This window comes from Excalfactoria chinensis, chromosome 17 (assembly GCF_039878825.1).
Source record: "Excalfactoria chinensis isolate bCotChi1 chromosome 17, bCotChi1.hap2, whole genome shotgun sequence".
NCBI lineage: Eukaryota > Metazoa > Chordata > Aves > Galliformes > Phasianidae > Excalfactoria > Excalfactoria chinensis.
Genome location: NC_092841.1, coordinates 8,497,245 through 8,524,845, shown reverse-complemented (window position 1 = coordinate 8,524,845; position 27,601 = coordinate 8,497,245). Strand labels below are relative to the sequence as shown.

The following is a 27,601-nucleotide window of genomic DNA, read 5'->3' as shown; positions in this document are numbered from 1 at the left end:
TCGGGGCAGCCCCGATCCCGGCAGCGCAGCGTTGGGAGCCCCGCACACCCGCCCCGCACACCCGCCGGCCCCGCAGAGAACAAAGGAGGGCGGCTGCCACCCCGCAGCACCGCCGGCCCACACCGCACCTCCGGGCTGCTCATGGCCGGGCAGTGCTGGCTGGGATCCCATCCCCGCAGCAACGCGGTGGCCGCTCTCACTCCTGCTGATGCTGCGCCATTAAGAAAAGAAAGTCTTCCACGGCTGACTTTTGTCACCAAAGTCATTAACATAATAGGACTCGCACATCAAAATTGAATATTAATGCTCCACCCGGCTGCGGAGTGAGACGGATAATTGCTCTAATACATTTTCCAGTAGGATTTTCACATCGTAGCGACGACTGCATTAGCAAACCCGATTATTACCGCGTCCGATACAATGGGACAGCAAATAGGAGTTCAGCAGCTGCCTTTTTTGAGCACAGCACAAAGCTGCCCTTCTGCCATTAGCAGAACGCAGAGCTGGGCCGGGCCCTGGGACGTGAGGACACGGCAGCTCCGTCCCCATCTCAGTGGCCCAAACCCGCAGCTGTGTGTCCCCCAGCCCCCATTGACCACAAGGCTGTCTCTCACCGCTTGTGCTGAGCCGGAGGGGTCTGCAGAGCCGCAGGGAGCCCGCAGGGGGGCTCGGCACAAGGTCCCTTTGGAGGCGATGTCCCCAGGCTGGTGACACAGCGGCAGCTTTGTGCATGGAGTGCATGGAGCGCATGGAGCGCGGCGCTGCACCCAGGGCACAGCTGGAGCCAGGCGTTCCCTCGGGGAGGAATACAAGAGAATGGGGATAAATGGCACAAGGCCCAAAGCAGGATCTGCTGGAGCAGAGCAGGGCACGGCGGGGATGCTGGAATGGAGCTCTGGGAAGGAGGCAGGTGCCAGCAGAGCTGGGTGCCAACGCAGCAGCCTTCCTACACCCCAACACCAGCCCCATTTTCGGGGCTGCTGCCGTGCAGTGCAATGGAGCCCTGTATGGCTCCAGGGACCGAACAGCGCCGGGTGGAGCCGCGGACAAAGGAGACGTTGCGCTGCTCTCCGGGCTCTCCTTTGTTCCTTGCGGGCGCACAAGGAGCACGAGGCCCGGCCCGGTTCGGCCCCAACAAAGCGCCGCCCCGGGTGCAGACAAAGGCGCAGATCAGGATGCGCTGGGTATTAAAATCTCTTTAATGAACCCACGCTGGTTCGCACCGTTCATTATCCCGCCGGGATCGGCACCGCACGGAGCAGCACCGCAGCGATGCGGGGCTCGGAGCCACCGCTGGGAGCACCAAAGGCTCAGAGCTCGGCTTTATTTCACTTAAACCTTTCGTATAAATACATCCCGTTGTATTATCGCATATAGATCTATTGTAAGCCGAAGCAATTCCCTCCCGTTTCCCAGCCCCGCGGCCATACACGCACCATTACCCACCGCCCTGCGCTGCTTCTGCGCCGCTCCGTCCCGGTTTCTCCCGGCTTCGGTGCGTTCTGCTGCGGGGAAAGAAACGTCCATTAACGACAAAGGGTTTGTTTTCACGTGCGGGGCTGTCGCTCCCATCGCACGTTCCCGCTGCTCTCGGGGCTCTGGCGGCCGTTTCCCCGCTGGGTATCGCTGGATCCCGGTGCGCCAACGGAGCGCTCGGTGCGGTTCGGCAGCGCGTTTCAACGCTGTTATTCCCCGGATAAAGGCAGGACGCGGGGAGCTGACACCGCACGGAGCCTCCGCAGCGCTCCGGGCACCGACTGAGCCGCAACGGCCCCGAACGGCCCCGAACGGCCCGGAACGGCCCCGAACGGCTCTCCCGGTACCGCGCACCGCTCCCACCGTCGCCGTGCACGATCCTGCCCGGTTACGTTTCCCATAACGCTGCCCGGTTCCCCGTTGCCGTGCATAACGCCCCATAACCGCGCACCGTTCCCTTCCGTTCACCGCCTTCCCTTTACCGCGCGGTTCCCCCCGTTGCCGCACGCACGCTCCGTTACCGCACATCGCTCCCGGTCACCGCTCCGTTCCCGGCTCCGAACCGGCCGCGGTGGCGGCGTCCGCCTGGGGATGGGGATGGGGGTGGGGGGGGGGGGGAGTGGGGGGGGGAAGGTTGGGGGGGGGGGGGGGAGGATGAAGGGGAGCCTGGAAACGGCCCCGCCGCTCCGCTTTCATCGCAGGGCCGCGGGCCGCCTTGAAACCGCGCGGCCGCCGTTCGCTCGGTGCGGGCGGCGCGGGGCGGGCTGGCGCGCGGCCAATTGGGCGCCGTGTTTACACTGCGTGATTGACAGCGGGCGGGCGGGCGGGCGGCCAATCAGCGCCGCCCACGGAGGGGAGGGGAGGGGGGGGGAGGAGGGAGGAGATGGGGGGGGACGCGAGAGCGCGCCGGGGAGGGCGCGCGCGCGGAAGTGAAAGGAGGAGGCGGGAGGTTGGGGGGGGGGGGGGAGCAGAGCGGCGGGGTTAACCCTCGAGGTGCCGGGTTGGGGGGGGTCAAACGGAGCGGGAGCGGAACGGCGCTGCGGGGCTGGGCGGTCCGCAACCCCCCCCCGCAGGAAGGAGCGCTCGGCACAAACAAACGGGCTCCTGGCGGTTGTTGTTTTGCAGGGGGAGGTTACGACGCAGCAGCAGCGCGACGCCGCCCCCCCCCGCAACGCACCGCAACCCCCCAGCGCCGCACGGCGCACGCGTGGGAAGAGGGGCGGGAGGGGCCGGGCCACAGCGGGACGGCGCGCTCCTTTCCTCGCGCGTTCCCGCGCGCGCGCCTTTCCGCGCTCCCGCGCGCGCGCCTCAAACCTCCCCCCCTCCCCTCCCTTCCCCCCCCCCCATTCATCCTTCGGGCTTGAATTCGGCGCCGTCGGGCCGCGGTGCTGCCCCCACCGAGCGCCGATTGGCAGCGGCCTGGCGGGGCGCCAGCCTATTGGGGGGCGGCGCTGACGCAACGCGCCGCGGGGCGGGGAGGGGGGGGGGGGGGGGGGGGGGAGTGAACTGAGGGGGGGGGGGCGAGGGGAAAAAAAAAAGCGGGGGGGGGGTTAAAGGGGGGGGGGGGGGGGGGTTGGGGGAGGCCGGCGGGGCGCGAGCGCCGCGCGGCGGCCAATCAGGGGGCGCGCGCGCGGCACGCGCTTATTAGCATGCGGGGCGCGTCGCGCGGCGGAGTGCGCGGCGGGCGGGGAGGCGCGGCGGGGCCCCCGCTCCCTTTCTGCAGGAGCAGCCGGTGCGCGGACAGTGCGCGGGGACCGGCCGAGCTCCGCGCGCACCCCGCCAGGGCCGCCCCGCAACGCTCCGCCGTGGCCCGGAACGCCCCTCCCGTAAGTAACTGGCGCTTGGAACCGGCGCTGCGGGGCGGCTGGTGGTGGTTGTTTGTTGTTGTTGTTTCGGGGTTTTTTTTTTAATTCTAATTTATTTTTATTATTATTATTATTATTAATTTTTTTTTGTTTTTTTCGCGTTTCGATTTTACATCGTTTCTCGGTTTTATTTTTCCGCCTTGAAGAAATAAACGCGCGCTGCGTTGCGCGCTGGGTTCGCTTCTCCCCGCGTCGGTTTTTCTTTTGCGTTTCTTTTTCCCGTCGGGGTTTTTTCCTTTCATTGCTCCGCTCCCGGTCGGGGCTTTTAACACACGTTGTTTTTCGCCTCCTTCCCCTTCTCTCTCTCTCTTTCCCCCTTTCCCGGTTCCCCGTTGCCGTCCGCATTCGGGAGGAGCCGCCGGGTCCCGGTTCCTCCGCTCCGCTCTTTGTTCGCCGCCGCCGCCCGCCCGGCCCCCGGTGCCGCCACCCCGCGGGATCGGCCCGGCCCCGCCGCTACCGCCGCCGCCCGAGAACAATGCCCCGACGGGCCCCGTTAACCGGGCGGCCCCGGCGCTTCGTGCGGCCTCCGAGCGGCGGGCTGCGAAGCGAAGGGAAAGAGAGCGGCCCGAACGGAGGAACCGGGGATGGAACCGCGGGGATCGGGTCGTGCCGAGCGGCTCCACCGGGCAGCGGGGACGGCGTGGAGCTGTTGGGGGGGGGTCGGATCGTGTGGGAGAAACGGGGAGTAGCGGAAAAATAAACGGCGGGTGGTGCGACGGGGAGAGAGAAAGAAGGGAAATGGGGGCCGGGAAACGGGACGGGAAGCGAAATCGGTTCGGCGGAGCGACGGAGGTTCGGGGAAATGACGGACCGCCGGGATCGAGGGTCGGGGGAAGCGGGGACGGAACGAGCGGGGAACGGAGCGGCGGGGAAACGCGGAGCCGGGAGCGGCGGGGACATCGGCGGGGATCGCATCGGCGGCCGCGCGGTCCGTGCGGCGGGGAAAGCCGGGATGCGGGTGTCGGTGCGCACAGGCCGCGCTCACGCTCCGCTTTCTCTCTCGTTCCCCAGGAGCGCAGAACCATGAACCCGCGGTCCCGGCCCAGCGCTGCGCGGCCCCGCGACGCCCGGCCCGGCCCGGAGCGGCGCTGAGAGCCCCGGCCCGGCCCCGCCATGGACGGCCGCGACTTCGCGCCCGCCCCGCGGCTGCTGCCGGAGCGGGGCGGCCTCGGACAGCGGCACGGTGCGGGGCGCGGCCCGGGCTCGGCGCCCCCCGGCCCCTTCCAGCCCACCAAGTTCTTCCCCGCGCCCATCTCCATGGCCACGCACTCAGGTCAGCGATGGGGAGGGAGAATTCAATTGGGGGGGGGGGGAAATAATAACAATTAGGAATAATATTAATAATAGCGATATCCTAAAGAGGGGCGCGGGGTGATGCGGGGAGAACAACGGCGCCGTTATGGACGGTCGAAAAAGAATGTGGCGGAGCGCGGCTTTGTGCGCGTTGTGCTGGGGGGGGGGGAGCGGAGCCGCGGCCCCCCGTCGCCGTTTTGCTGCCCGGCTCGAATTCGCTGCGCTGTAATGGGATTACAATTAGTGCGTGGATTAGGGCGGGGGGCACGGCCGGGCCGCGCCGGGGGGGGGGATACGGGTGAGCGGAATGGGAGGTGGGGGGGGGGGGGGGCTCGGAATGGACCCTCCGGAGCGGTTTCGCTTTGTGAGTGCGGCCACGGGGTGGGAAAAAGGGGGGTGGAAATATCGGAGCCCGAAAGCAGAGCGGTGCTGCGGGGCGTAGCTCAGAGCCGGGGCTAAAAATACACCGGCTGCTATTTGGATTCTAATTAATTTGAATTAAAAATAATAATAACAATAATAATAAAAATTAAACAAAGGAGGAAAAAAAAATAAATAAAAGAGGGGAAAAAAAAAAAAGAAAAAAAAAAAAAGAAGCCAAAACCAACAACAGAAAGAGCTAAAAATATATTCGGTGCTGTTGGCACCGCAGCCGTTCTGCTGCCGCACGGAGCCGAGCAGCGCCGGCACTGCAGGCACCAAATGGCCCCGGGTCGGACTACAGCTCCCAGGAGACACCGCTGAGTGAGGCTGGGGGGGTTTGGAAGGAGCCCTGAGATGGGGGGGGGGTTAAAGGGAAGGGAATGAAGAAACGGGGTGGGGGGAGAAATGGGGTTTGTTGTTTGGTGAAGGGTGTCGCTGCGGGCCGCGCGGTTGTGGCGGATATCGGCCGCTTTGGGATGTGAGACGGTCCTGGGGGGGCTCAGCCACATTGATATGGGGATGGGGGGCGGGGGGGGTGAGCGGGCAGCACCCCCAGGGTGAACTGAAGGGGGGAAACGCGGCCGGAGCGGCGTCAGGGCTGCGATTTTTGCCCTTCTGACGCGTTTATGGATTAAGCCACGGCCGGGATCGCGGCGGCACAGTGCTGTGCTGCCAGCAGGACCGCGCTGCTCTGCAGCACCGGCACGCTGCAAACCCTGCACTGCTTTGCATCCCGGCTGCGCCGGGGCCGGGCTGCAGCCCTGCGCTGCTTTGCGTCGCGGTGCCGCTTTGCAACCCGGCCGTGCGCTGCCGTTCTGCATCCCAGCCACGCAGTCCGTGCTCGCGGTGCTGCTCCGTGGCCCCGCTCCTGCTTTGCAACCTTCTCCTGCTTTGCAACCTTCTCCTGCTTTGCAACCTTCTCCTGCTTTGCAACCTTCTCCTGCTTTGCACCCAGCTGCTATTTTGCACCCCCGGTGCCGCCGTGCAGTTTGCAGCCCCGGCGCTGCGTTCTCCTCCCCACAGCTGTGTGCTGCATTCCGGGCTCGGGCCGAGCAATGAATGCATTTCTCCCCCCTGGCGCCGAAGGGGCAGGGATGGGCCCTAAAACAGGTGGAGCTGGAGGGGCTCTGGTTTGGCCTCGTAGCCCCACAATGGGGGGCTTGGAGGGGTTCGCCGTGGGGCTGGGATTGCGTCTATCCGGGGCCGCGGGGGCTGCAGTGCCGGGATTGCTCGACGTTCTGAAAAGTAGGTGTCAAAGTTAAAACAGATTTTGAGATTAACTTGTCTACTCCTTATTAGTGACACTTCTGCGGCAGATTACGGCGGGGTCGGGGGGGGGGGGGGGTTGGAGAGCACAACACGTGTGGGGGGAGAAGGAAAGCAGGATGCTGAGAAACCCGAATCTCTTGGGTTCATTGTGCACGGGGTGGGATTGGGATCCACCAGTGGGGGGGGGGAGTGGCTGCGTGTCCTTCCCCCCATCTATCTCTCCTTTGTCCTCCGGCACTCAGGCCGTGGCCCCATAGCGTGGGCCGGAGGGGGGGCTTGGGGACGACGCTGGGGGCTCAGGGCTGAGCCCAAAGGAAAGGCCTGGGGCTGCAGTTCCCCCCCCCAACGCAGCAGCTCGGTGTCCCCGTGCCGAAGGCAGCGCCGCGCGACAGCAGAGCGGGCAGAGCTGGAGGGACGTAAAAATAGCAGGTTTGGCGCTGGGAGTGACTTTGCAAAGATTCGCACGGGCTTTGAACTGCGGCCCCTCCCTCCTGCCCGCGATAGCGGGTAAATAAACACTCACCCAATAATCTCATTCTTGGAGTTCTTCTTTATCCGCTCCGTAAAACGAAACAGATGGACACGGAGCTGCGCCTCCAACCCGGCACCGGCAGCACCCGGCCCTGCTGGGACCCCCGGGGTGTCCAGGGCCCGGCTGTGACCCATAGGAGGAGTGCAGCGCTTTGCTCCCTTCGCCTCCGCTTTGTGCACAGGGACCCCCGTGCGTGTATAGGGTGAGGTTTGCAAACCTATCGCTTGAGGGAATTTGCACGGGGTGAATGGAGCTGAGCGGGAGGGAACCCACAGCCCCGCACCTTCCTGGCTTCCCTGCAGCCCCGTCCTATTGCAGGGCACGGAGCTGCTCCCAAAATGGCCTCCCCGGTGCAGGGGGTACACGGTGCACAACAGCCACGCGCCCGGCAGCGTGCTTCAATCGTGCAAGGGGTTTGCACCCTCCTTGTGAGCAGCGTGCATGGAGCAGCGCATGGAGCAGCGCGTGCCGACGTGGAGAGCCCGGCGTGCAGCCCCTGCTCTGCTCCATCCTCCCCTTCCCTCCGTCAAAAGACGACAGATTGCAAGTGGCACTTAGCACGGAGAGACTGCCTTGTGATTACCCATCGGATAACATTTTAATTGTACTTCTGGCACTCCGTCAAGCTAATTTGAACGGCGTTTCAATATTACGGCATTTATTTAGTGCCATAACAATATGGATTAATCTTAAATTATAACGGCGGGGAAATTATATTACACTTATTTCCTATTTGCCAAATATTTAAAGGGGCCACGTTGGGTTAGAAAGAGCTTTACACGGTGGGGAGCACGATGCAGTGTGGGGGGGGGCATCTCTAACAGCGGGGTCCCCAAGGGCAGCAGTGGCACCTCTGGGGTTGTCTGTCAGACAGGGGGTTATTAATGACCGCGGTGTTGTCATCGTGCCGGGATGAGGATGGGGCTGTGTGTGTGTGGGGGGGGGGTGTCCCCAGAGAGGGGTCTGGGGCTCTGCTGTGCCCTCAGCCCCACGTGCCACATCCCGTGTGTGCTGTCCCGGTGACCCCAGCAGGGGGAGGGGATCCATTGCAGCCCTGCGTCTCGCCGTGCAGCCCCGGCCTCAGCCCCGGCCCCGCTAGGAATGTTCCAGCCCTGAAATAGCCAAGGCAGTAACCCTAGCCCATGGGGTGCGCACGTCGCAGCCGCACATGAGGGGCAGCCCCGGGGACACCGTGCTGACAGCAATGCCCCTCTAACAGCGCCGTGTCCTCCTGCCCCCACTGAGTCCCAATGGGGGCTGGAGGGGCTGACCCTTGTCCAGGGGCAGGGTGTGCGTGACCCCCGTGCCTCGGTGAGGTTGGGAGTGATGGGGCGTGGGAAAAGCCGGGGCCTTCCCAGAGAGGGAGGGAGGGAAGGAGGGAGGGAGTGATGCTGCGTGGGAGCACGGCCGGGGACCCCCTCCCTTTCCCGGCAGCGCTGCTTTGGTTGTGTGCCCGTGGCCCCGCGCCCCGCTCCGGGCAGGCACCCAGCAAGCGGTTCAGCCGGAGCAGATGTGGCCGGAGCGTCCTACGGCCCCGCTCACCACCAGGGGAAACTTTTCCATCTTCCCAACACATTCCCATCTGCTCCGGGCTGGGCGCGGGGGCGAAGTGCGGCGCTGGGGGGGGCTCACACCCTTCCTGACCCCCCGCTGCCCGTCCCTGCGGGTCGCGCTGAGGCTGGGCGCATTCGGTGCTGCGGTGACCCCGGTGGTGGCTCAGGGCTGTCCTGCAGAAAAGCCCCCACGCTCCCCCAGGGCTTCCCGGCCCCCGCGGTTTGGCCGGGGATCAGAACGCAGTGCGCTGTGCTCTGCTTTTAACCCTTTCCTCTATCAAGTCCAGCCCTGATTGGGGGATCCCGAGTCTGACCGTATGTTCCCACCGTGCCTCAGTTTCCCTGCTCACGCTGCAGTGGCAGTGGGACGCAGGTGACTGTGTGCTGTTGGCACAGATGGGGATGACCCACAGTGCCCTGAGTCCTGGCCCCGCTGGCTGCCAGTGTGGGGAGTTTGGTGCCGGTGCAGAGCCGGGAGCGGTGCCTGCAGGGCTGAGTCACAGCGCTGGCCTTGGTGTAGGGGCAGCGATGCCAGGGAGTTCCCGGCCGTGGGGGTGCAGGATGGCACCCGCTGCTTTGTGCTGTGTGGGGTGAGAGGAGTTCTGCACGGCCTCAGCAGCCCCTCAGCCCCTACTGGGAGAGCCGAGGCCGTGGGAAGGGCTGTGAGCAGAGCCGAGCGTGCGAGCGGGGTGGGAACGTGGGGGCCTGCGTGCGCCTGGGGACCCATCCGTGCCAGGGGGCGTGAGTCATGGGTGGGACGCGCAGGGAGGGTGAGCTCCGGCCCCGCGTGTGCGCACTGTGTGTTTTTTACAGCCTGTTTCACAGCTTCCAGGAGAGGCTCCTTCTGGAACCCTCGGCTTCCTGCTCAGCTCACTGTGTTGCCGTTCCCAGCTCCGTCCCTCTGCTCCGTCACCGCGGTGCCGCGTCCCGACCCGGGCATGGGGGCCGTTCCCAGGGCCGTGCCCCCGACCCACGCGGCCCCGACGGCCGGCGCAGGAAGGAGCGAGCTGCCTGAAACCACATCCCCGACACTCATCCCAGAGGCATCCCGGCAGGATTAGCCGGGGAGCGTGGGCAGGCTTAGAAAGCAAAGCATCACTTCCTGCACCGGCCGGGCGGGCGGCCAGCACCGGGCCTCCGTGCCGAGCTGTGCCGAGCCAGGGAAGGGCCGAACGGCCACGGCCCCGCCAGCCCACGTCGGCAAACACATGCAGGCAGGAGCGGGGCCAAGCACGGAGGGGCCGCTGGCTACTGGCTGCGATGTTTCCACCATGACCTCACGGCTTGGCCCAAACAGCCGCGCAGGGGTGTCCTTGTGGGGCGCTCGGTGCCCCCCGGGCCGCAGGGCGGGGGCTGCCCTCTGCCCTCCTTGTTCTCTGCTGCTCTGTCCTCTTTGCACACGTGTTTATGGACACACACAAATACACGCTGACAAGGCAGTGCCTGATGCACCAGCCTTGCCCCAAGGAGCCGTGCCCTGCTCACAGGGCTGTCCCCGCATCCTGTCCCCACATCCCCGGCCTTTGTGTCACCGCCTCCTGGGCACTGGCAGCGCTCCGGCTGCTGCGGCTGTCAGCTGCCCCACTGGGAGCAGCGTGGTTCTGTGTGCCCCATCTGCTTGGCTTGGCACAGCACGGCACGGCAAGGGGTTGCCCACAGCAGCTCAGTGCTGGGGTCACAGGGAGCTGCACACGTGTGCATGTGTTGCACACACACAGGGCATGGGTGCCTCTCGTGCAGTTCTGCTGTGCCTTGCACACCCCGGGGAGTGTGAACTGCAGTCAAGTGTGTGTGCATGAGATGTATGTGTGCACAAGAAGCTGTGTGCACACAAGCAGCGTCCGTGCACAAGGGATGCTGCACACACGCGGCCCTACAACAGGTGTCTGTCTGTGCACAGGTGTGCAAGCACAGGGGGTGAGCGACTGTACCAGAGCAGCAGGAGCTGAGGATGTGGTTGCAAGGCACAGGGCACCCCCTGACTGTCTTCTCTCACCCCGCAGCAGGGAGCGGACTGATGGGGAGTGCACCGGCCTCATCCTTCATGGGGAGCTTCCTGAGTGGCAGCCTGGGCTCGGGGGCTCCCAGCCACCCCTCGGGCCCCACTGCCTCCCCCCCAGAGCCGGCTTTCCATGGGCCACACTCCGGCACCTCCCAGATCTGGTTCTCACACTCCCATGAAGGTGAGTGCGCACCTGGGCGCTGTGCAGAGGGGAGCATGTCCCACAGACCCCCCCTCCCAGGGTGGGATGAGGCTTGGTGTGCTGCATGCGGGGGGTGTTGCGGGGCTGCAGATGAAGGTGTTGTCCCCCAGCACCGTGCAAAGAGCTGGGCTGGGCCCGGGCAGCTCATGGCACCGGTGTGCACTGTGTGGATGCCAGAGGTGCTGCGGGACCCCTGGGTGCTGCATGTGCAGCAGAGAACTGGGATGGTGGGAACCACTGATGAGCTGCAGCTGCGGTGGGAGGGGGCAGCTCTGCGCTGCCCCCCCATCACGCCGCTGCCCCGACCCCACCTGAGCGGGGGCCGACAGAGTTAAGGCTGGGGCGGTGGTGCTGGCGCGGGGCCCTGGCTCCCAGCCCAGCTGGTAGTTTGAGCGGCTGCCAGCTGGCTGCCGGCGTGCCGGGGCCTGTGTGCCGCGCCGGGGGGGCCGGGGGGGACCGGGCAGCACACGCGGCTGACGGACGGCTCGGCCCGGTTGGGGAGCTCCACGCTGTGCCGGGCTGCCCTGAGCAGGGGGTGTGTATTGGGATGGGGTCACGAACCCTGCGCGGCAATGTGAGGGCAGAGCGTGCACGGAGAGGCACGCATGTTGTGTGCATCATGATGAGCTGCCCCCTGACTGCTGCACCCCCACAGCACCGGGGTACCCCCGCTTCTCCGGGAGCCTGGCATCCACCTTCCTGCCCATGAGCCACCTGGACCACCACGGGAACAGCAATGTCCTCTACAGCCAGCACCGCTTCTATGAGAGCCAGAAAGGCAGGTACCGGGGTGGCACCGGTGTGGCACTGGGGATGGCACTGCGGTGCCTGTGGGGGACTCATCCTGGAGCGTGGGGGCTGCATGGCCCGGAGCCGTGTGCAAGGTGCTCATCCCTGTGTGCCCCCAGACGGCTGGTGCTGGAGCAGGTGCTGTGTGCCCGGGGATGGAGCGGTGCCGCGGGCACGGGGTGGTGGGCACCCGGCCCAGCTGCCACTCTCTCTTCTCAAAATATTGTGGCGGGCGCTTAATAGGGAACATTGTTTGGGTGGGTAATGGAGCTTAATTAGGCCGTGCCTTTCCCCACGCTCCTCCCCTCGTTAGTGGGGCGCTGGCACAGCCGCGGGTGCGCACACACACACACAGCGCTGTGCTGGAGGGGCTGACCCACTCCCCCCGCCCCACAGATAACTTCTACCTGCGCAACCTGCCCGCCCAGCCCGCCCTGCTCCCCACCGGCCACGGCTTCCCCGGCATCGCCCGTGCCGCCCCCGGCCCCCCTGCCGGCTCCTGCAGCCGTGAGCGCGACGCCGGCCCCGTGCCCAAGACCCCCAAGGACTACGACCGCTTCTTGGCGGCCAAGGAGAAGGCGAGCAAAGCGGACGGCAAGGAACGGGTGCAGGAGGACGATGGCAAAGAGCGGCACCGCGCCGTGCTGCCGGTGCCACCCGAGGGGCACTGCAAGGAGGGGCTGCCACCCCGGGCGGGCACCAAGCACCTGCCCTCCTGCCTGCTGGGTGCCAAGGGGCTGGAGGGTGATGGCCGTGCCGCGCTCCCCAGCTGTGCCGGCAGCGCTCTGCCCCGTGCCGTGCGTTGCGCCAAGGAGCCGTGCCGTGAGCCCGCCGCCCCCGAAGCCCCCCCGGCGTACGGCGAGTGCCTGGAGCGGCGGCAGATGCTGCACCACGCCGTGTCCTACGCTGTGCCCGCCGGGCCGGCCCCGCTTGGCACCGCGGCTGCTGGTTCCTTCCCCTGTCTGCAGCTGCACGCCGGCCCCGATGTGCTGTGCCCGCTGCCGGAGAAGGGCGGGCGGGAGCTGAAGCTGAGCGGTGCCACCTTCGTGCCTTCGGTGGGACACCTGACGGACAAGAGCCGCTCCTTCCAGGTGGCGGCTGAGGGCTGTGGGATGGAGCGCGCCGAGGGCAAGGAACGGCACGGAGACACCGAAGCCCCCGGCGCTGCCTATGGGGCCGCGTTCCACCACGGCAAAGCCGAGGGCAAAGCCGAGCGCAGGATGGAGTGGGGCGGCCCTGGTGCGCGGCTGAAGGGCTTGGAGTACCTGGGGGGCGGTGGCGGGGGGGCGGCCGAAGGGAACCCCTATGCTGCCCTCGGCCCCCCACCCAAGGGTGCCCTGGAGAAGGGGTACTTCGAGGTGCCGCCTGCCCCGGACTGCGCCCGAGCCCCACACCACGGCGAGCCGCTGGGCGCCAAGCTGGGCCCCTCCTGCTGCACTTTAGAGAAGGGCCCCAAGGAGCCCCCCCCGCAGAAGGTGGCGCGGATCCGACACCAGCAGCACGGCACCGAGGCGGAACAGTCTGAGGGTCAGCGCAAAGCTCTGGAGCTGAACTCGCTGGGCTACAGCGCACCCCATCTGCCCCCCTGGGGCGTGCAGGGCCAGGGCCCCCCCATGGGCATGGCGGAGGAGAGGAAGGGCTCCTACCTGGACCCCTTTGGAACGGGTCTGCAGCAGGCTGCACTGATGACTCAGGGCTCGGTGCTGAGCCAGGATATGCCCACCCCCCCAGATGAGGTCTCAGCCATGAAGAACCTCCTCAAGTACAGCAACCAAGCACTTATCGTGGGTCAGAAGGCAGCTCCCTTTGTGGGGCTGGGCGGCATCAAGGGCAGCTGTGCCCACCAGGATGCCAAGTTTCCCCCCCCGGCCAAGGGGCAGCCAGAGCTGCCGGACTGCGCCCGAAGCCGAGAGCACGAGCTGGGGCACGGAGAGGGTGAGGTGCGGCAGCCACCGGTGGGCATTGCTGTGGCCGTGGCACGGCAGAAGGATACGCTGAGCCGTCCTGAGCCCTCCTATGGCAGTGGGTCCAGCCGGCAGGGCAGGACGGCTGCTGGCATCAAAGGTAAAGGGCTGGGGCGCGGGGTGGGCTGGGGGTCCCTTTGGGGCCATACTCACCTGTCTGTCTGCTCCCAGCCGGCACCGCGCGGCCCATGCATGTCATCGACCTGGAGGCAGAGGAGGAGAGGGGACGGCTCTGCGAGGAGCGCCTGGGGCTGCCAGGACGAGAGCTGCTGCTCCAGTGAGTGCCACACCAGGGAGGGAGGATGGGCATGGGGTTCCCCATTACGGTGTCACCCGCTTGAGCATGGCACTGTGCCACGCGGTGCCATGTGCCACCCTGGTCTGTTTCTCCCCGCAGGGACAACAAGGAGCTGGTGGAGTTTGCACGGATGCACCCCTCAGGGGGTTGTCCCGGAGACCTCACCCCCCACCTGATGATGGCGGGGGGCTCCTCGCTGCCAGCAGGGCAACTCGGGGGGGACCCGGCTGCCCACGCACACCCGGCGCACACGCACTGGCTGCCCCGCACCCGCAGCCCCTCCATCTGGATGGGGGGGCACTCCTACGGTCGGTGCCACGGGGGGGACATGGGAGCATGGGGCTGCCCCCCTCACCCCGCTGCTGACAGCCCCCCTTTGCCCCTCTCCCCCCTCCTCAGGCATTGGCCACCCCGCGCTGCACCAGAACCTGCCACCCGCCTTCCCCGCCTCCATGCCCAGCACCATGCAGCCCGTCTTCCCCCTCTCCCAGGAGCCCCCCACCCAGCTCGTCATCCTGCCCACCGAGCCCCCCGCCCACGGCACCCCCCACACGCTGGGTGAGGCTGGTGGGTGCGGGGGGGTGACTGCGGGGCACCCTCGCTTTGTGCTTGGGGGGGTGCAGGGGTGAGAGGTGGGATTCCAGGGGTGCACCTTTAGGGCAGGATGACCCCATCCCAGGTCCTCGTCTGTGCTGGGGGATTGCAGGAGTTGGCAATGGGGGAATCCATGCGGGTGCTGCTGTGGTGCAAGGATGGGAGATGGGGGGGTCCCCTTGGGGGGTGCAGGGTGAGAGGAGATGCACCTTTGGGGTCTGCAGGATGACCATCTCTTGGCTTCACGGTTGACTCCTCCCCTACCCCCCCCCCTTTGCTTGCAGCTGACGTGATGGACCAGGCGTCACTGTGGCCCCCCATGTACCCAGGCCGGGGTCCCGGCGCCCACCTGCAGCACACGGGGCAGCTGCCTGTGTACTCGCGCTCCCAGTTCCTGCGGCAGCAGGAGCTCTACGCCCTGCAGCAGCAGCGGGCGGCCCAGGCCCTCGAGATCCAGCGCCAGGCTCACGTCCAGGTGCCGCGGGGACGTGTGGGGGTTCTGCTGGTGTGGGACCTGGGGCTGGGACCTGGGGCTGGGACGGTGAGGTGGGATGTTGCTGGGCGGGATGCGGGGCTGGATGCGTTGCGGGGACACATGCTGACCTCATTCCCTGCAGCGCAAGCCGGAGGAGCAGCCCCTGGAGCTGGAAGACATGGGTCCCGAGAAGCCCCTCAAGCCCTCTCACAAAGCAGTTGCCTTAAACCCCCCGGCCAAGGGCATGTCCTCGGCGGCGCCTGTGCCCCCCAAGCTATCCCCTTGCTGCCACTCCCCGGCCCTGCGGCACCCAGCCAAGTGCCCCGTGGCGCTCCCCACAGCCCCCTGCACTTTACCCGTCTGCCCCACCGCCAGCTCCGCCGTGGCCCCGCGCTCCCCAGCTGACAGCCCCGTCCCCGTGCAGAGCAAGGGCAGCGACGGCGAGGACAAGCGCGGGGAGGGACAGCCGCCCCGAGACTACCCCAAGTCCCTGGAGCCAGGTAGGGGCACTGAGGACGAGGAGGAGGTGGGGATGGGTGCTGAGCTCACTCTGAGCGCTGCTCGCTCCCCGCAGACCTGCCCCCAGGGTACAGCTACCCCGCGTCCAGCATGGGCTTCTCAGAGGTGCCCCCCGCTGAGCCCGCAGACCCCGACACCATGCAGGCGGGATCCCCACCAGCTGAGCCCGAGCAGTCACGGACCTTCAGCCCAGCCGAAGAGCCCAGTGCAGCACAGGAGCTGCCATCCACGGGGGCTTCAGCCGAGGGTCCGGGTGCCATGCTGCACCGGCACCACCTGCTGCTGGCTGCAGCACCGGGCGCTGTGTCCGGAGAGGAGAACTTTGGGGTGTGCAGGGAAACGGCGGCGGTGCTGGAGCAGAGCTCTGTAGAGCAGCAGCACCCGGTGCCCACGGAGGGATCCTCTCTGCTGTGCCCCCCGGATGGTGAAGAGGAGGAGGAGGAGGAGGAGGAGGATGAAGAAGAGGAAGAAGGTGACAGTGAAGGCTCAGGGCCGGAGAGCAGCTGTGATGAGGAGGAGGAGGAGGAGGAGGAGGATGGTGATGACCCCAACCGTGCACCCAGCAGGCAGCAGTGCTGCACAGGAGGGCTGGAGGCTCTCATCGCTGCTGGCATCGACCTGGGGGAGCTGCCAGCCCTGGGGTCCCCTGGGGAACCTCCCCCAGCACCCCCCTCTCCTGTGCCCTGCACTGTGGGGCTGCCCGGCATCGCGCTGCTCAGTGAGCTGGCTGAACTGGAGCTGCGCCAGCGCCGCTGTGACTTGGCCGTGGAAGGTGAGCAGCCACGTGTGCCCCCTCCCCATTGCTGTGCCCCTCGGTGCCCCCCAGGGATGCTCTGTGCACTGTGTGCGATGCAGAGGTCGTGCAGTGGTGGGGCTGCGGCATGTGTGTGCAGGGCTGTGCTGGGCAGAGTGCGTGCTGTGCAGCAGAGGGGGAGCTGCGTGCATGCTCACAGTGTGCATTTGCAGTGCAGGGCCATGTGCATGCTTTGTTGGCACTGCAGGGCTTTGTCTGCCTTCACAGACCAGCTCTGCTGCACGCACGAGCTGTGCATGCTCTCAGTGCAGCACCGTGCGCATATTTGCAGAGCAGGACCTTGTGCGTGTTTGCACTGCAGAGATTGTGTGTGCATGACCTGTATGTCTGCAGCGTAAACCATTGTGTGTATTTCCACCATACCTTTGCAGTGCAGGGCTTTTTGCATGCTTGCACCACGTATCTGAGCTCAGGGCTTTGTGTGTGTTTGAACTTTGTCTTGCTGTGCAGCACTGCATGCACCTTTTGCACGTGGTGTGCAGCAGCAGCAGCACGGTGCCCGACAGCAGGGCCCTGCTCACAGCCCGGGGCCGTATTCGGGGCTCTGCTCCAGCGCTGGCTCCAGGCAGGCGCCGGGATTCCCTCCCAGCTCGGCTTCCCCAGGGAATCCCGGGGGCCCCAGCAGGGAAGGCCCTGGCACCTCCCCAGCGCCTCTGCAGCGGGCGGGCGGCTGCAGGGCCCTGCATGCTCTCGGTGCTGGCTGTACCTTGCTGTAGGGCTGCGGGTCTGTGGGGGCCGTGGAGTCCCCATGGAGCCCCCTCCCACAGATGGGGCTCTGGTTGGGACACATCACTGCGTCCCTCCCCACCCCAGCCTTGGCTCTGTGCACCAATGAGTTCATCGCTGGCCGCTGCCATGCACCCGTCCCCGCAGCGCCCTGGGCACACACTGCTCCCTTTGTGCCATCCCCATGCTCTGTGGATATGGTGTCGCTCCAGTGCAGCGTGCGCTGGGATGGGTCAGGGGGCTCCTGTTGCATCTCTGCTGACCTCAGCTCTTGGCAGGGGAGGATGAGGACCTGCTGGCCTTCAACCTACAGAACCTGGCCACGGTAGCAGCTGCCTGGTCGCTGGTGGAGGCGGCCAGCAGGGAGGGCAGCCCCCCGGCGCTCAGCCCCCTGCCCACCTCCCCTCCACCCCGTGCCCGCGTGCCACGCCGCAAGTACACCTGGACCCCCAAAACCAAGGCGGTGAGTGAGCGACCCCCCACCCCCCACCACCACGCCGTGCTGGGTGAGCCGTGCCTGGGCTGAGCGGCCGTGTCCCCGTCCCCAGGTGTGCCCACTGAAGGCGGCCATCGAGCAGCTGAACACGCAGGAGGTGGAGGTGCGGATGCGGCTGGCTGAGCTGCAGCGGCGCTACAAGGAGAAGCAGCGCGAGTTGGTGAAGCTGCAGCGGCGGCATGAACACGAGTAGGTCCACAACCCCATCCCCATCCCCATCCTACTGCGGGGGGTGCGGCCCTGGGGGTCGGGATTGGGGGCTGCATGGTTGTCACCGGTGCAATGAGTGTGAGGCGGTGCTCAGCCCAACGGCATCAAGGCACGGCGCTCACTGGTGCGATGAGTTTGGGGCTGTGCTCAGCCTGGCGACATTAGAAGGGCAGCACTCATGCACGCAATGAGTTCTCAGGGCTGCGCTCAGCCCAGCGGTATCAGCGCTGTGATGAGTTGGGGGCCGTTCTCAGCCCCGTGGCTCCACTCGGGGTGGCGCCCAGGAGCGCATTGATCTCGGGGCCGCACTTAGCATGGCACGGGCAGCGCTCATCGGTGCACTGAGCTGCGGCCGGACTCAGCCCGGCTCAGGCTGCCCCCGGTCTCGCCCCGCGGCTGCAGGCGTGACGAGAGCTCGCGGAGCCCAGCGCGGCGCGGGCCGGGGCGGCCGAGGAAGCGCAAGCACTGCAGCACGCTGGGCCGGGCCGAGAGCCGCAAGGTCAAGTGAGTGAGCGGGGGGTGCGCGCTGGGGACAGACGGGACCAACCCTGGGAGGGGGGGGTGGTGGTGGGGCCGTCCCCGGCTGCGGGGGGCTCCATCCCGGGGCCTCCCCCCGCCCGGACGCGGGAGCAGCGTTGCATAAAAGCCTCTTTATCTGCGCTGTATAAAGTCATTGGTCACGCTGCAGTGGTGTTCATTGCTGCCGGCGCTTTATTATTATCCATTAGCCGCCCGGCGCAGTCGTTTTCACACTCACGGGCCCTGTATAATTGTCCTTCTCTGCTACAAATTGCCTCTCCCGACAGGCCCATTTGCATAAATCCTCCGAGCTAGTCCAAACACGATTGGAGTGTGTGTGCGCGCGCGGCATCAGGCCCGATGATTTGGTAATAATAGTTAAATCTGCACTAAATGGTTCCTTCAATTAAGACAGAGGAAGGAAAAAAAAAAAAAAGAAAATAATAAGAAAAAAAAAATGAATCTGGAGGTTTTATGTCACAAAACGTGTCGGAGAGTGAAGGTTAAGGGGGGGAGAAATAAAAGGGGGGGGTTTGGGGTGATTGGGGACGGTGGGTGCCCACGGCGCGCTCCCGCAGGGCGGTGCAGAGCAGCCTGTCCCTGCTGTGCGCTGAGCTTCACGCTGAGCCCCAGCCCAAGAAGAAGCGCAGCAAACTGGAGCAGCAGTACGGAGCCATGGCGGGGGCTGCGGTGAGTGCACCTCGCTGTGGGGCCGGGCTTTGTGGGGTGAGGGGCTGCTGCCCATCCTGAGTGTCCCCTCCATCCGCTTCTCCAGGAGAAGGTGCAGTGCAAGAAGAGCAGCGCGCAGAGCAAGCTGGCCTGTAAGGTGGCTCACAAAGTGTCGCAGCTGAAGCAGAAGGTGAAGAGCAAAGGGCTCCCTGCTGGCATCAGCCCCTTCCGACGGAAAGAGCCCAACCCCGGCGGCCGCATCCAGAAGAAGCTGTCCCGCCCCAAGAGCTCCAAGGGCACGGCCAAGTACCAGCCCCAGGAGCCCGACCCCCACGAGATCCCTGGCTTCAAAGGTAAGGAGAGGGATGGGGGTCCCCCGTGGGGCTGGAAGTATCTCACATGGGGCTAAAGGGGTGCTGCATGGAGTTGGGGGGGGCTACGTGGGGCTGAGGGGGTCCCACTTAGACCTGAGAGGCGTGGCACGGGGCTGGGGTGTCCCACATGGGGTAGGGATGGCCCCGTGTGGGGCTGGGGGTGTCTGGCGTGGGGCTGAAGGGGATCTTTCATTACTTGAGGGGGTCCCACGTAGGGCTGAGGGCGTGCAGTGAGCTGCACAGCATGGAGAGGTGCGTGGAGCAAGGAGCTGGGACTGCTGCAATTGAGCGGCTGTTGCAGTAGGGGGCTGCTGCTACATGGAGGCTGCACACACAGCTCAGGGACTGCTTGTACCCGGGTACCCCCAAGGACTGGGACCCCCCTCTCACCCTGCCTAGCACAGGGGGTGCTTGGGGCCACTGCAGGGCACGTGGGGTCCCTCAGCCCTGTCCCCCCGCCGTGCAGATGGACACGAGGACTCAGACAGCGATGATGGGGACCAGGAGCCCGACCTGGCTATGCTGCCCTCGGTGCCCATGGCTGTGCTGGGACCCTCCCCATCCTCTGTGGTGAAGATGGAAGCCAATGAGAAGGCGAAGAAGAAGAAGGAAAGGCAGGGGCTGCTAGGTAACAGGACTTGGGGAGGATGGGGCTTGGGGGACCCCTGAGTGATGCTGGAGGGAGCTTATCCCTGTCCCCCCCCCAGGACCGTGCCGTCTGGGCAGCCCTGAGGGCGAGGTGAAGATCAAGAGGCGGCCAGGCAAGCCGGGGGTTGGAAAACTGGAGAAGGTGCCGGCACGGCGCAAAGCAGGCGGCTGTGAGGAGGGGGGCAGCAAGAAGAAGCTGAAGGCAAAACCCAAAGAGAGCCTCCGGGCGGCCGGCCCCAGCGGCCCCAGCTCTGCTGCCCCCCCCTCTGCATGCAGCCTGTTCGGTGCTGCGGATCCCCGGCACTTCGGGGCGAGGGAGGATGGCGCACGGCTGGCCAGCGAGCGGCTCAAGAAGGCCACGCGCAAGAGCAAAGTCCTGCAGTCAGCACTGCGGGTGAGTGCGAGGCTGGGGGGGTGCAGGGGGCCGTCGGGTGTCTGTGCTGTTGGGGATGGCAGAAGGACTGCAGGGTGTGGGGGGTTGAGGTGCCCATGGTGCTGGGAATGGCAAAGGGACCGCAGGGTGTGGGGTTCACAAGGGATGCACGTGTTGGTGGGCACGGATGGCGCTGTGGGGTGGGGTAGGGCTGAGTGCTGGGACCCAGTGTGTCTAAGCCCCCTGTCCCCATGCTGCAGAGGAAGAACGGGGCCCTCTCACTGGCCCTCTCACCTCGGAGTGCCAAAACCATCCTGAGCAAGGGCAAGAAGCTGGGCAAGGTGAAGAGCAAAGTGGCCAGCAAGCAGGTGAGCAGCCCCCACAAACAGCGTGTCCCCATCCCCGTGCCCCCCACCCTCACTGAGCTCCCATCCCGCAGTGCAAGGGCCGGGCGGTCAGCAAGCTGCTGGAGAGCTTCACTGTGGAGGACGACTTCGACTTCGATGACAACAGCAGCTTCTCAGAGGAGGAGGAGGAGGGCAGCGCGGGCGGGCGCCGCTCCCCCCCACCCCACACCTGCGCCATCCAGAAGGAGGATCTGCGGGACGGGCTGCACATCCTCATCCCAAAGGAAGACAGCCTGCTGTATGCCGGCAGCGTGCGCACCATCCAGCCCCCCGACATGTCAGTGGGGTCGGGGGCTGCGGGGTGGGGGGCTGCGGGGTGGAGGGCGGCTGTGCTGAGCCCTTCTGTTCACCCCTCTCTCCAGATACAGCATCATCATTGAGGGCGAGAGGGGGAACCGGCAGCGCATCTACTCACAGGAGCAGCTGCTGCAGGAGGCGGTGAGTGGAGATGGGGATGGGGATGGGGATGGGGAAGGGATAGGAATAGTGACAGGAACAAGGATATGGATGTGGAATAGTTTGGAATGGCATGGAATAGGATGGTACAGAGTGACACGGCTTGGAATGGAATGATTCCATTGAAAGGAACCTTCAAAGTACACCTAGTGCAAAAGTCTGACCTCTTCAGCTCCAGCCAGTGAAGGGATGGGGATGGGGATGGGGATGGGGATGGGGACAGGGCTCACACAGCCTGGCGTTGCCTGCAGGTCCTGGATGTGCGGCCGCAGTCACGGCGCAGCCTTCCTCCCGGCACCCGCGTCTGCGCCTACTGGAGCCAGAAGTCGCGCTGCCTGTACCCGGGGAACGTGGTGCGAGGTGAGGGGCGGCGGAGGCGGCAGCGGGGTGGGGGTGCACGGCCCTGCCCAGCCCCAGCCCCACGTCCTGCCCTGCCGCAGGCTCCTCCAGCGACGAGGAGGAGGACGACCCCGAGGCGGTGATGGTGGAGTTCGATGATGGGGACACGGGGCACATCGCTGTGTCCAACATCCGTCTGCTGCCGCCTGACTTCAAGATCCAGTGTGAGTGGGACGGGGATGGGATGGGGATGGCGGGTGGGGATGCGGGGACAGCACTGAGCCCCGCTCTGCCCGCAGGCACGGAGCCTTCCCCTGCGCTGCTGGTGTCCAGCTCGTGCCGGCGCAACAAACGCTCCTGTGGAGATGTGGCTTCCCCTGGAGAGCTGCCCCCCGGGCTGTGCACTGAGCGGCACGACGGCCCCAAGGGCCCCAGGAGTTCGGGCAAGAAAGCGATCTGCAAGGAGAAAAGTGGTATGGGGTGGAGGGGTAAAAGTATGGGGTGACTGGGCATCAGTAACGGTGAGGGAGGGGACGTTGGGGGGGCTGGAGAGGGGCAGAGGTGCAGGTGTAGGGCTGTGTGGTGGGATGTTGGAGTTGGTGGGGTGTGGGGGGATGGAGGAAGGTGTGAGGATGGTGGCATGGAGGAGGGGAGCGGGAGACAGGGAGAGGGGGTGCAGGGAGATGGGCTTGGAGGGGAGACAGAGGGGTGTAGGGAGAGGGGATGCGTGCACGGAAAGGAGATGAATAGAAGGGATGCAAGGATGCGGGCGTGGAGGAGGGATGCAGGGAAGGAGGTTAACAAGTCAGGGATGCAGGCAGGGAGGGGGGGGGCAGGGAAAGATGCAGGCATGGGGAGGAGAGGTGCAGGAGGAGGGGATGCAGTATGGAGCCGAGGCTCTGACCGCTGTCCCCCTGCAGGCAAAGCCCTGGAGCTGCTGTCTGGCAGCCGTGCACCGGTGCTGGGTGAGCCGCTGGGGCGGCGGGGCGGCCCTCTGCTCAGCTGGTCGGCGGTGGCACAGACAAAGCGGAAGGCGGCGAGCAAAGGCACGGCCGTGCTGCAGAACCTCTTCCAGGTGAACGGCAGCACCAAGAAGCTGCGTGCCAAGGAGGCCCTGTTCCCCGTGCACCACCACGTCGCCGCTCCCGTCTTCGGCAACGGCTTCGGGGCCGACTCGTTCAGCCGCATCGCCAGCTCCTACGCGTCCTTCGGGGCCGGCGCCGGGCTGGTGCTGCCGGCCGCGCAGAAGCTGCTGCGCTGCAAGAAGGCGGAGCGGCTGGAGGCCGAGATGGGCAAAGGCAGCCGGCGCAGGGCGGGCAGCGAGTTCCTGGTGAAGCTGGACCACGAAGGGGTGACGTCCCCCAAGAACAAGAACTGCAAGGCCCTGCTGCTGGGCGAGAAGGACTTTGGGGCCAAGCTGGAGCGGCCGCTGGCCAGCGGCTACACGCACTCGGCGCTGGGCAAGGAGAGGAAGGGGAGGGCGGCCGTGCACCCGCTGCCCGTGGGGCTGGCGCTGCGCAAGTACTCGGGTCAGGCCGAGTTCAGCCTGAACTGCGACAGCGACTGTCACAGCTCCTACTCGGACATGGACGAGGAGGAGGATGCAGGCGGGCTGGGCGCCGATGTGCCCTCGCGCTTCATGACCCGCCTGTCGGTGTCCTCCTCCTCCTCGGGCTCCTCCACCTCCTCCAGCTCGGGCTCCATCTCCACCTCCAGCCTCTGCTCCTCCGACAACGAGGACTCATCGTACAGCTCGGAGGACGAGGACTCGGCGCTGCTGCTGCAGACCTGCCTCTCGCACCCGGTGCCGGCGCTGCTGGCTCAGCCCGATGCTCTGCGCTCCAAAGGCTCGGTGCCGCAGCGCTGCTTCCTCACCAAGGCGGCCGCCGCCGGCCCCAAGGCCAAGCTCAAGCGCAAGGAGGCCCTCAGCTTCTCCAAAGCCAAAGAGTTCTCCCGGAGGCAGCGGCTGCCCTCGGTGGAAAACCGGCCAAAGATCTCCGCCTTCCTGCCCGCGCGCCAGCTCTGGAGGTGGTCGGGGAACCCCACACAGGTACGGGTGGGCACGGGGCAGTGGGGCACTCAGTGAGTGCATGCGCTGTGGGGCACAGTGTGCAGGGCTGTGGTGCGCGGAGCAGAGCAAGTGCAGAGAGCGTGAAGCACAACCTGCAGGTGTGCAGATGCATTGCAGGGTGTGCAGGATGCTGGGTGTGGGTGGATGGAGCGTGCTGGGGGATGCATGGGGTCGGGGTGTGCACTGCCCTGACTGTGAGCTCCTTGCAGCGGCGGGGCATGAAGGGGAAGGCACGGAAGCTGTTCTATAAGGCCATCGTGCGGGGCAAGGAGACGCTGCGCATCGGGGACTGCGCCGTCTTCTTGTCGGCCGGGCGGCCCAACCTGCCCTACATCGGGCGCATTGAGAGCATGTGGGAGTCCTGGGGCAGCAACATGGTGGTGAAAGTGAAGTGGTTCTACCACCCCGAGGAGACCAAGCTGGGCAAGAGGCAGAGCGATGGCAAGGTGGGGGGTGGGCACTGGATTGAGGATGGGTTGGGAGTAGGGTGGGATGGGATGAGATGGGGATGGGCACAGATCTGGGGGTGAGATGGGGATGGGATGAGGTGGGTGTGGGGATGGGGATGAGATAGGAATGGAATGGGATGGGATGGGATGGGATGGGATGGGATGGGATGGGATGGGATGGGATGGGATGGGATGGGGATAGGACGGGCACATATTTGGGGATGGGGTGGGATTGGATGGAATGGGATGAGCACAAGTTTGGGGATGGAGGTGGTTTGGGGTAGGGTTGAGGATGGGGTGGAATGGGATGAGACAGGATGAGGATGGGATGGGCACAGGTTTGGGGATGGGATACGGATGGGATGGGATGGGATGGGATGGAATGGGGATAGGATGGATGGGATGGGTTGGGATGGGATGGGATGGGGATGGGGATGGGGATGGGATGGGATGGGATGGGATGGGATGGGATGGGATGGGATGGGATGGGATGGGATGGGATGGGATGGGATGAGGATGGGATGGGGATGGGATGGGGACGGGACGGGATGGGGATGGGATGGGATGGGATGGGAAGGGATGGGATGGGATGGGATGGGGTGGGATGGGATGGGGATGGGATGGGATGGGATGGGATGGGATGGGATGGGGATGGGGATGGGGATGGGACGGAATGGGATGGGAAGGGCTGGAGGCAGAGCAGCGAGTGCCAACGTGTGACCCCACGTCCCCGCAGAACGCTCTGTACCAATCGTGCCACGAGGACGAGAACGACGTTCAGACCATCTCCCACAAGTGCCAGGTGGTGGGCAGGGAGCACTACGAGCAAATGACCCGCAACAAGAAGTACCAGGACCGGCAGGATCTCTATTACCTGGCCGGAACCTACGACCCAACCACAGGCCGCCTCGTCACCGCCGACGGAGTGCCCGTCCTCTGCTGACCCATGGGGACATGGGGAGGGGGCACGCAGCCCCCCTGCACTCCCCCCATCCCCCCCCGGCCATTATGCAAAGCCCAGCCCGGCCCTGGGGCAATGCAGGGGGGGGTATGGGGGGGGGTCTCCCGCACAAGCCATAACTTTCCCTTTAGTACCTCTGACTGTTTGCCAGCAGGTAAAGCAGAAATCAGGTGTGTTGTTCTATTTATTTCGCGTGTAAATATCGGGGTTAATTTTTGGGGGTTCTTTGGGGTTCTATGGGGTTATTTCTGTTTCTGACGGGAAGTTTTATGGAGAAAACAGACAAAAAAAAGAACGACAAAAAAAAAACACAAAAAAATCGAGAAAATAAAAAAAAAAAAATCGAGGAAAAAAAAAAAATAAAACCCCAATTTCCCCCCCCCCCCAAAAAAAAAAAGGGTGAGAATTAAGATATTAATGATAATAATAATAATAACGCGGGGAGGGAGGAGGAGATGGGGAGGGGGAGGGGGGGGGCGATTTATGCACTGTTTCCCCCCAGCCTGGCTGGGATGAGGACAGCAAGGGGTGGGGGGTGGGGGGGGGGGGGATGCTTTGTATATAAGGGGGGGGGTGAGGCGGTGGGGGGGGCCGCGGTGCAATAGAGGGGAGGGGGAATGAATGGGGAGGGGGGGCTGTGGGGCGCTGGCCCGCCCTGCCCTGCCCTGCCCCACCGCCACCCCCACCCCACCTCACCCCAACGCCCCCCCCCCCTCCTCCCATAAGACCCCCCCCCCCCCCTCCCTCTTCCTCCCCTCCCCCTCCCCCAGCGCTGTAAATGTGTACAGAGCCGCGGGGGCTTCTCCGGTTTCTCAACACTACAAAGAAAATAAAAGGGGCGAAGTAAGAAAGAAAAGAAAGAAAAGAAAAGAAAGAAAAGAACGGATCGATTCGTTCAATCGATTCGGGAATGAATCCGGGCGAGAAACAAAAGCCGAACCCGAAACACGGGGCGGAGAAAAGCGGCGAGAAAGGAAAATAAATAATAAATAATAATAATAATAATAATAATTAAAAATAATTAATAAAAAGGAAAAAAAAAAAAAAAGAAAAAAAAAAGGATTAAAAACAAAAAAAAAAAAGAAAAAAAAAAAGGTTTTATGAGCAGCAAAACTGTATGTAAAGGCCTTTTAGTATGGAACTTTTTTATTGATCACTTGGCTTATGAATAAATATATGAACCGTTCGTGGCTCCGAGTGGGGATGAGCTGGGGGGGGGCATTGCAGCAGCGTGCTGCATGTGTGTGCAACGTGGGGCGGGGGGTGCAGCAAAGGGTGCAGGGTGGGTGCTGCAGGGTGCAGTATGCATGCAGTAGGGTGCAGTGTGCACGCTGCAGGGTGAAGCACGGTGCAGTATACGTGCAGCAATGTGCAGCAGGGTGCAGTGTATGTGCAGCAGGGTGAAGTCTGCATGCAGCTGGGCACATGATGCGTGCAGCAAGGTGCGGTGTATACGCAGCAGGGTGGGTGTAGGGTGCAGCATACACGCAGCAGGATGTAGTATGCATGCAGCAGGGTGCAGTATACATGCAGCAGTGTGCATTATGCATGCAGCAGGTAGCAGTATGCATGCAGCAGGGTGCAGTATGCATGCAGCAGGATGCAGTACAATGCAGCAGGATGCAGGATGCATGCAGCAGGATGCAGTACAATGCAGCAGGATGCAGGATGCATGCAGCAGGGTGCAGTATGGGTGCAGCAGGGTGCAGTACAATGCAGCAGGGTGCAGTATGCATGCAGCAGGGTGCAGTACAATGCAGCAGGTTGCAGTATAGGTGCAGCAGGGTGCAGTACAATGCAGTATAGGTGCAGCAGGGTGCAGTACAATGCAGCAGGGTGCAGTATGGGTGCAGCAGGGTGCAGTACAATGCAGCAGGGTGCAGTATGCATGCAGCAGGGTGCAGTACAATGCAGCAGGTTGCATCACGGGTGCAGCAGGGTGAATTATGCATGCAGCAGGGTGCAGTACGATGCAGCAGGGTGCAGTACAATGCAGCAGGGTGCAGTACAATGCAGCAGGATGCAGTATGCATGCAGCAGGGTGCAGTACGATGCAGTATAGGTGCAGTATAGGTGCAGCAGGGTGCACTGTACACACGCAGCGTTGCTGCATTGCTCTCCCATCACATTCGCTGCAGCTCGTTCTCAATCTCTCCCACCCCACGTGGGGAAAGACAGACAGGCACCGCTCGCGCTCCACTGGCCGCAAGGCAGCCAATCAGAAAGCGTCGTTCCGCAGCGCTTCGCGCCCATTGGCTGGCGGGGAGCCCTTTTGTTCTCACCACCCGGGCGCTGTTAACCCTTTCCCTCCCGGCGGCAGCAGAGGGGGGGGCGGGTTGGGGGGGCGGTCACGTGGAGATGTTGGGGGGGCGATGGGGGGGGGATATGGAGATGGGGGGGGGCAATGGGGTGTGGGAAGGGGGAGAAGAGAGGACGGGCCGCGAGCGGAGCAGGCGCCGATAGAGGAGCACGGAGCGGTGCTGCCCCCTGGCGGCGGGCGGACAGAAGGACGGAACCGGGGGGGGGGGGAGAGGAAGGACGGATGGACGGCCATAGGGATGGATGGACAGACGGACAGAGGGCAAAGAGCAGCGCTGCCCACCCCCCCCCCATTCACCAGCAGCCCCTCCTCAAACCCATAGCAATAAAGGGGCTCCATTCACCTGGCAGCAGCCACAGCCCCCCCCCATACCCCTACGACACCCCCCCCATACCCCTACGATACCCCCCCCTACCCCTACGACACCCCCCCCATACCCCTACGATACCCCACCCCCCTACCCCTACGACACCCCCCCCATACCCCTACGATACCCCCCCCATACCCCTACGATA

At 64.8% G+C, this 27,601-nt stretch overlaps 1 protein-coding gene across 5 annotated transcripts in view; it reads left to right on the top strand.

The window, feature by feature from the left end:
- The first annotated feature begins 3,121 nt into the window (after positions 1–3,121).
- Positions 3,122–27,601, top strand: part of BAHCC1 (BAH domain and coiled-coil containing 1) — a 30,384-nt gene continuing 5,904 nt past the window's right edge. The window contains exons 1-27 of one of the 5 annotated variants that reach the window (XM_072351619.1): positions 3,122–3,302; positions 4,353–4,614; positions 10,418–10,594; positions 11,271–11,393; positions 11,801–13,468; positions 13,540–13,645; positions 13,766–13,974; positions 14,066–14,233; positions 14,545–14,735; positions 14,878–15,235; positions 15,310–16,026; positions 17,073–17,257; positions 17,343–17,479; positions 17,903–18,004; positions 18,598–18,709; positions 18,795–19,041; positions 19,529–19,690; positions 19,770–20,104; positions 20,344–20,451; positions 20,523–20,767; positions 20,853–20,928; positions 21,198–21,306; positions 21,387–21,509; positions 21,585–21,758; positions 22,206–23,335; positions 23,566–23,802; positions 24,542–25,287. In XM_072351619.1, the coding sequence (XP_072207720.1) occupies positions 4,455–4,614; positions 10,418–10,594; positions 11,271–11,393; positions 11,801–13,468; positions 13,540–13,645; positions 13,766–13,974; positions 14,066–14,233; positions 14,545–14,735; positions 14,878–15,235; positions 15,310–16,026; positions 17,073–17,257; positions 17,343–17,479; positions 17,903–18,004; positions 18,598–18,709; positions 18,795–19,041; positions 19,529–19,690; positions 19,770–20,104; positions 20,344–20,451; positions 20,523–20,767; positions 20,853–20,928; positions 21,198–21,306; positions 21,387–21,509; positions 21,585–21,758; positions 22,206–23,335; positions 23,566–23,802; positions 24,542–24,748 (7,566 nt within the window). In that variant the 5' untranslated portion in view covers positions 3,122–3,302; positions 4,353–4,454 and the 3' untranslated portion in view covers positions 24,749–25,287. Of the gene's footprint in view, positions 3,303–3,801; positions 4,615–10,414; positions 10,595–11,270; positions 11,394–11,800; positions 13,469–13,539; positions 13,646–13,765; positions 13,975–14,065; positions 14,234–14,544; positions 14,736–14,877; positions 15,236–15,309; positions 16,027–17,072; positions 17,258–17,342; positions 17,480–17,902; positions 18,005–18,597; positions 18,710–18,794; positions 19,042–19,528; positions 19,691–19,769; positions 20,105–20,343; positions 20,452–20,522; positions 20,768–20,852; positions 20,929–21,197; positions 21,307–21,386; positions 21,510–21,584; positions 21,759–22,205; positions 23,336–23,565; positions 23,803–24,541; positions 25,288–27,601 lie in introns of those variants that run through there. The other 4 variants (XM_072351616.1, XM_072351620.1, XM_072351618.1 and 1 more) reach the window with 4 other exon arrangements.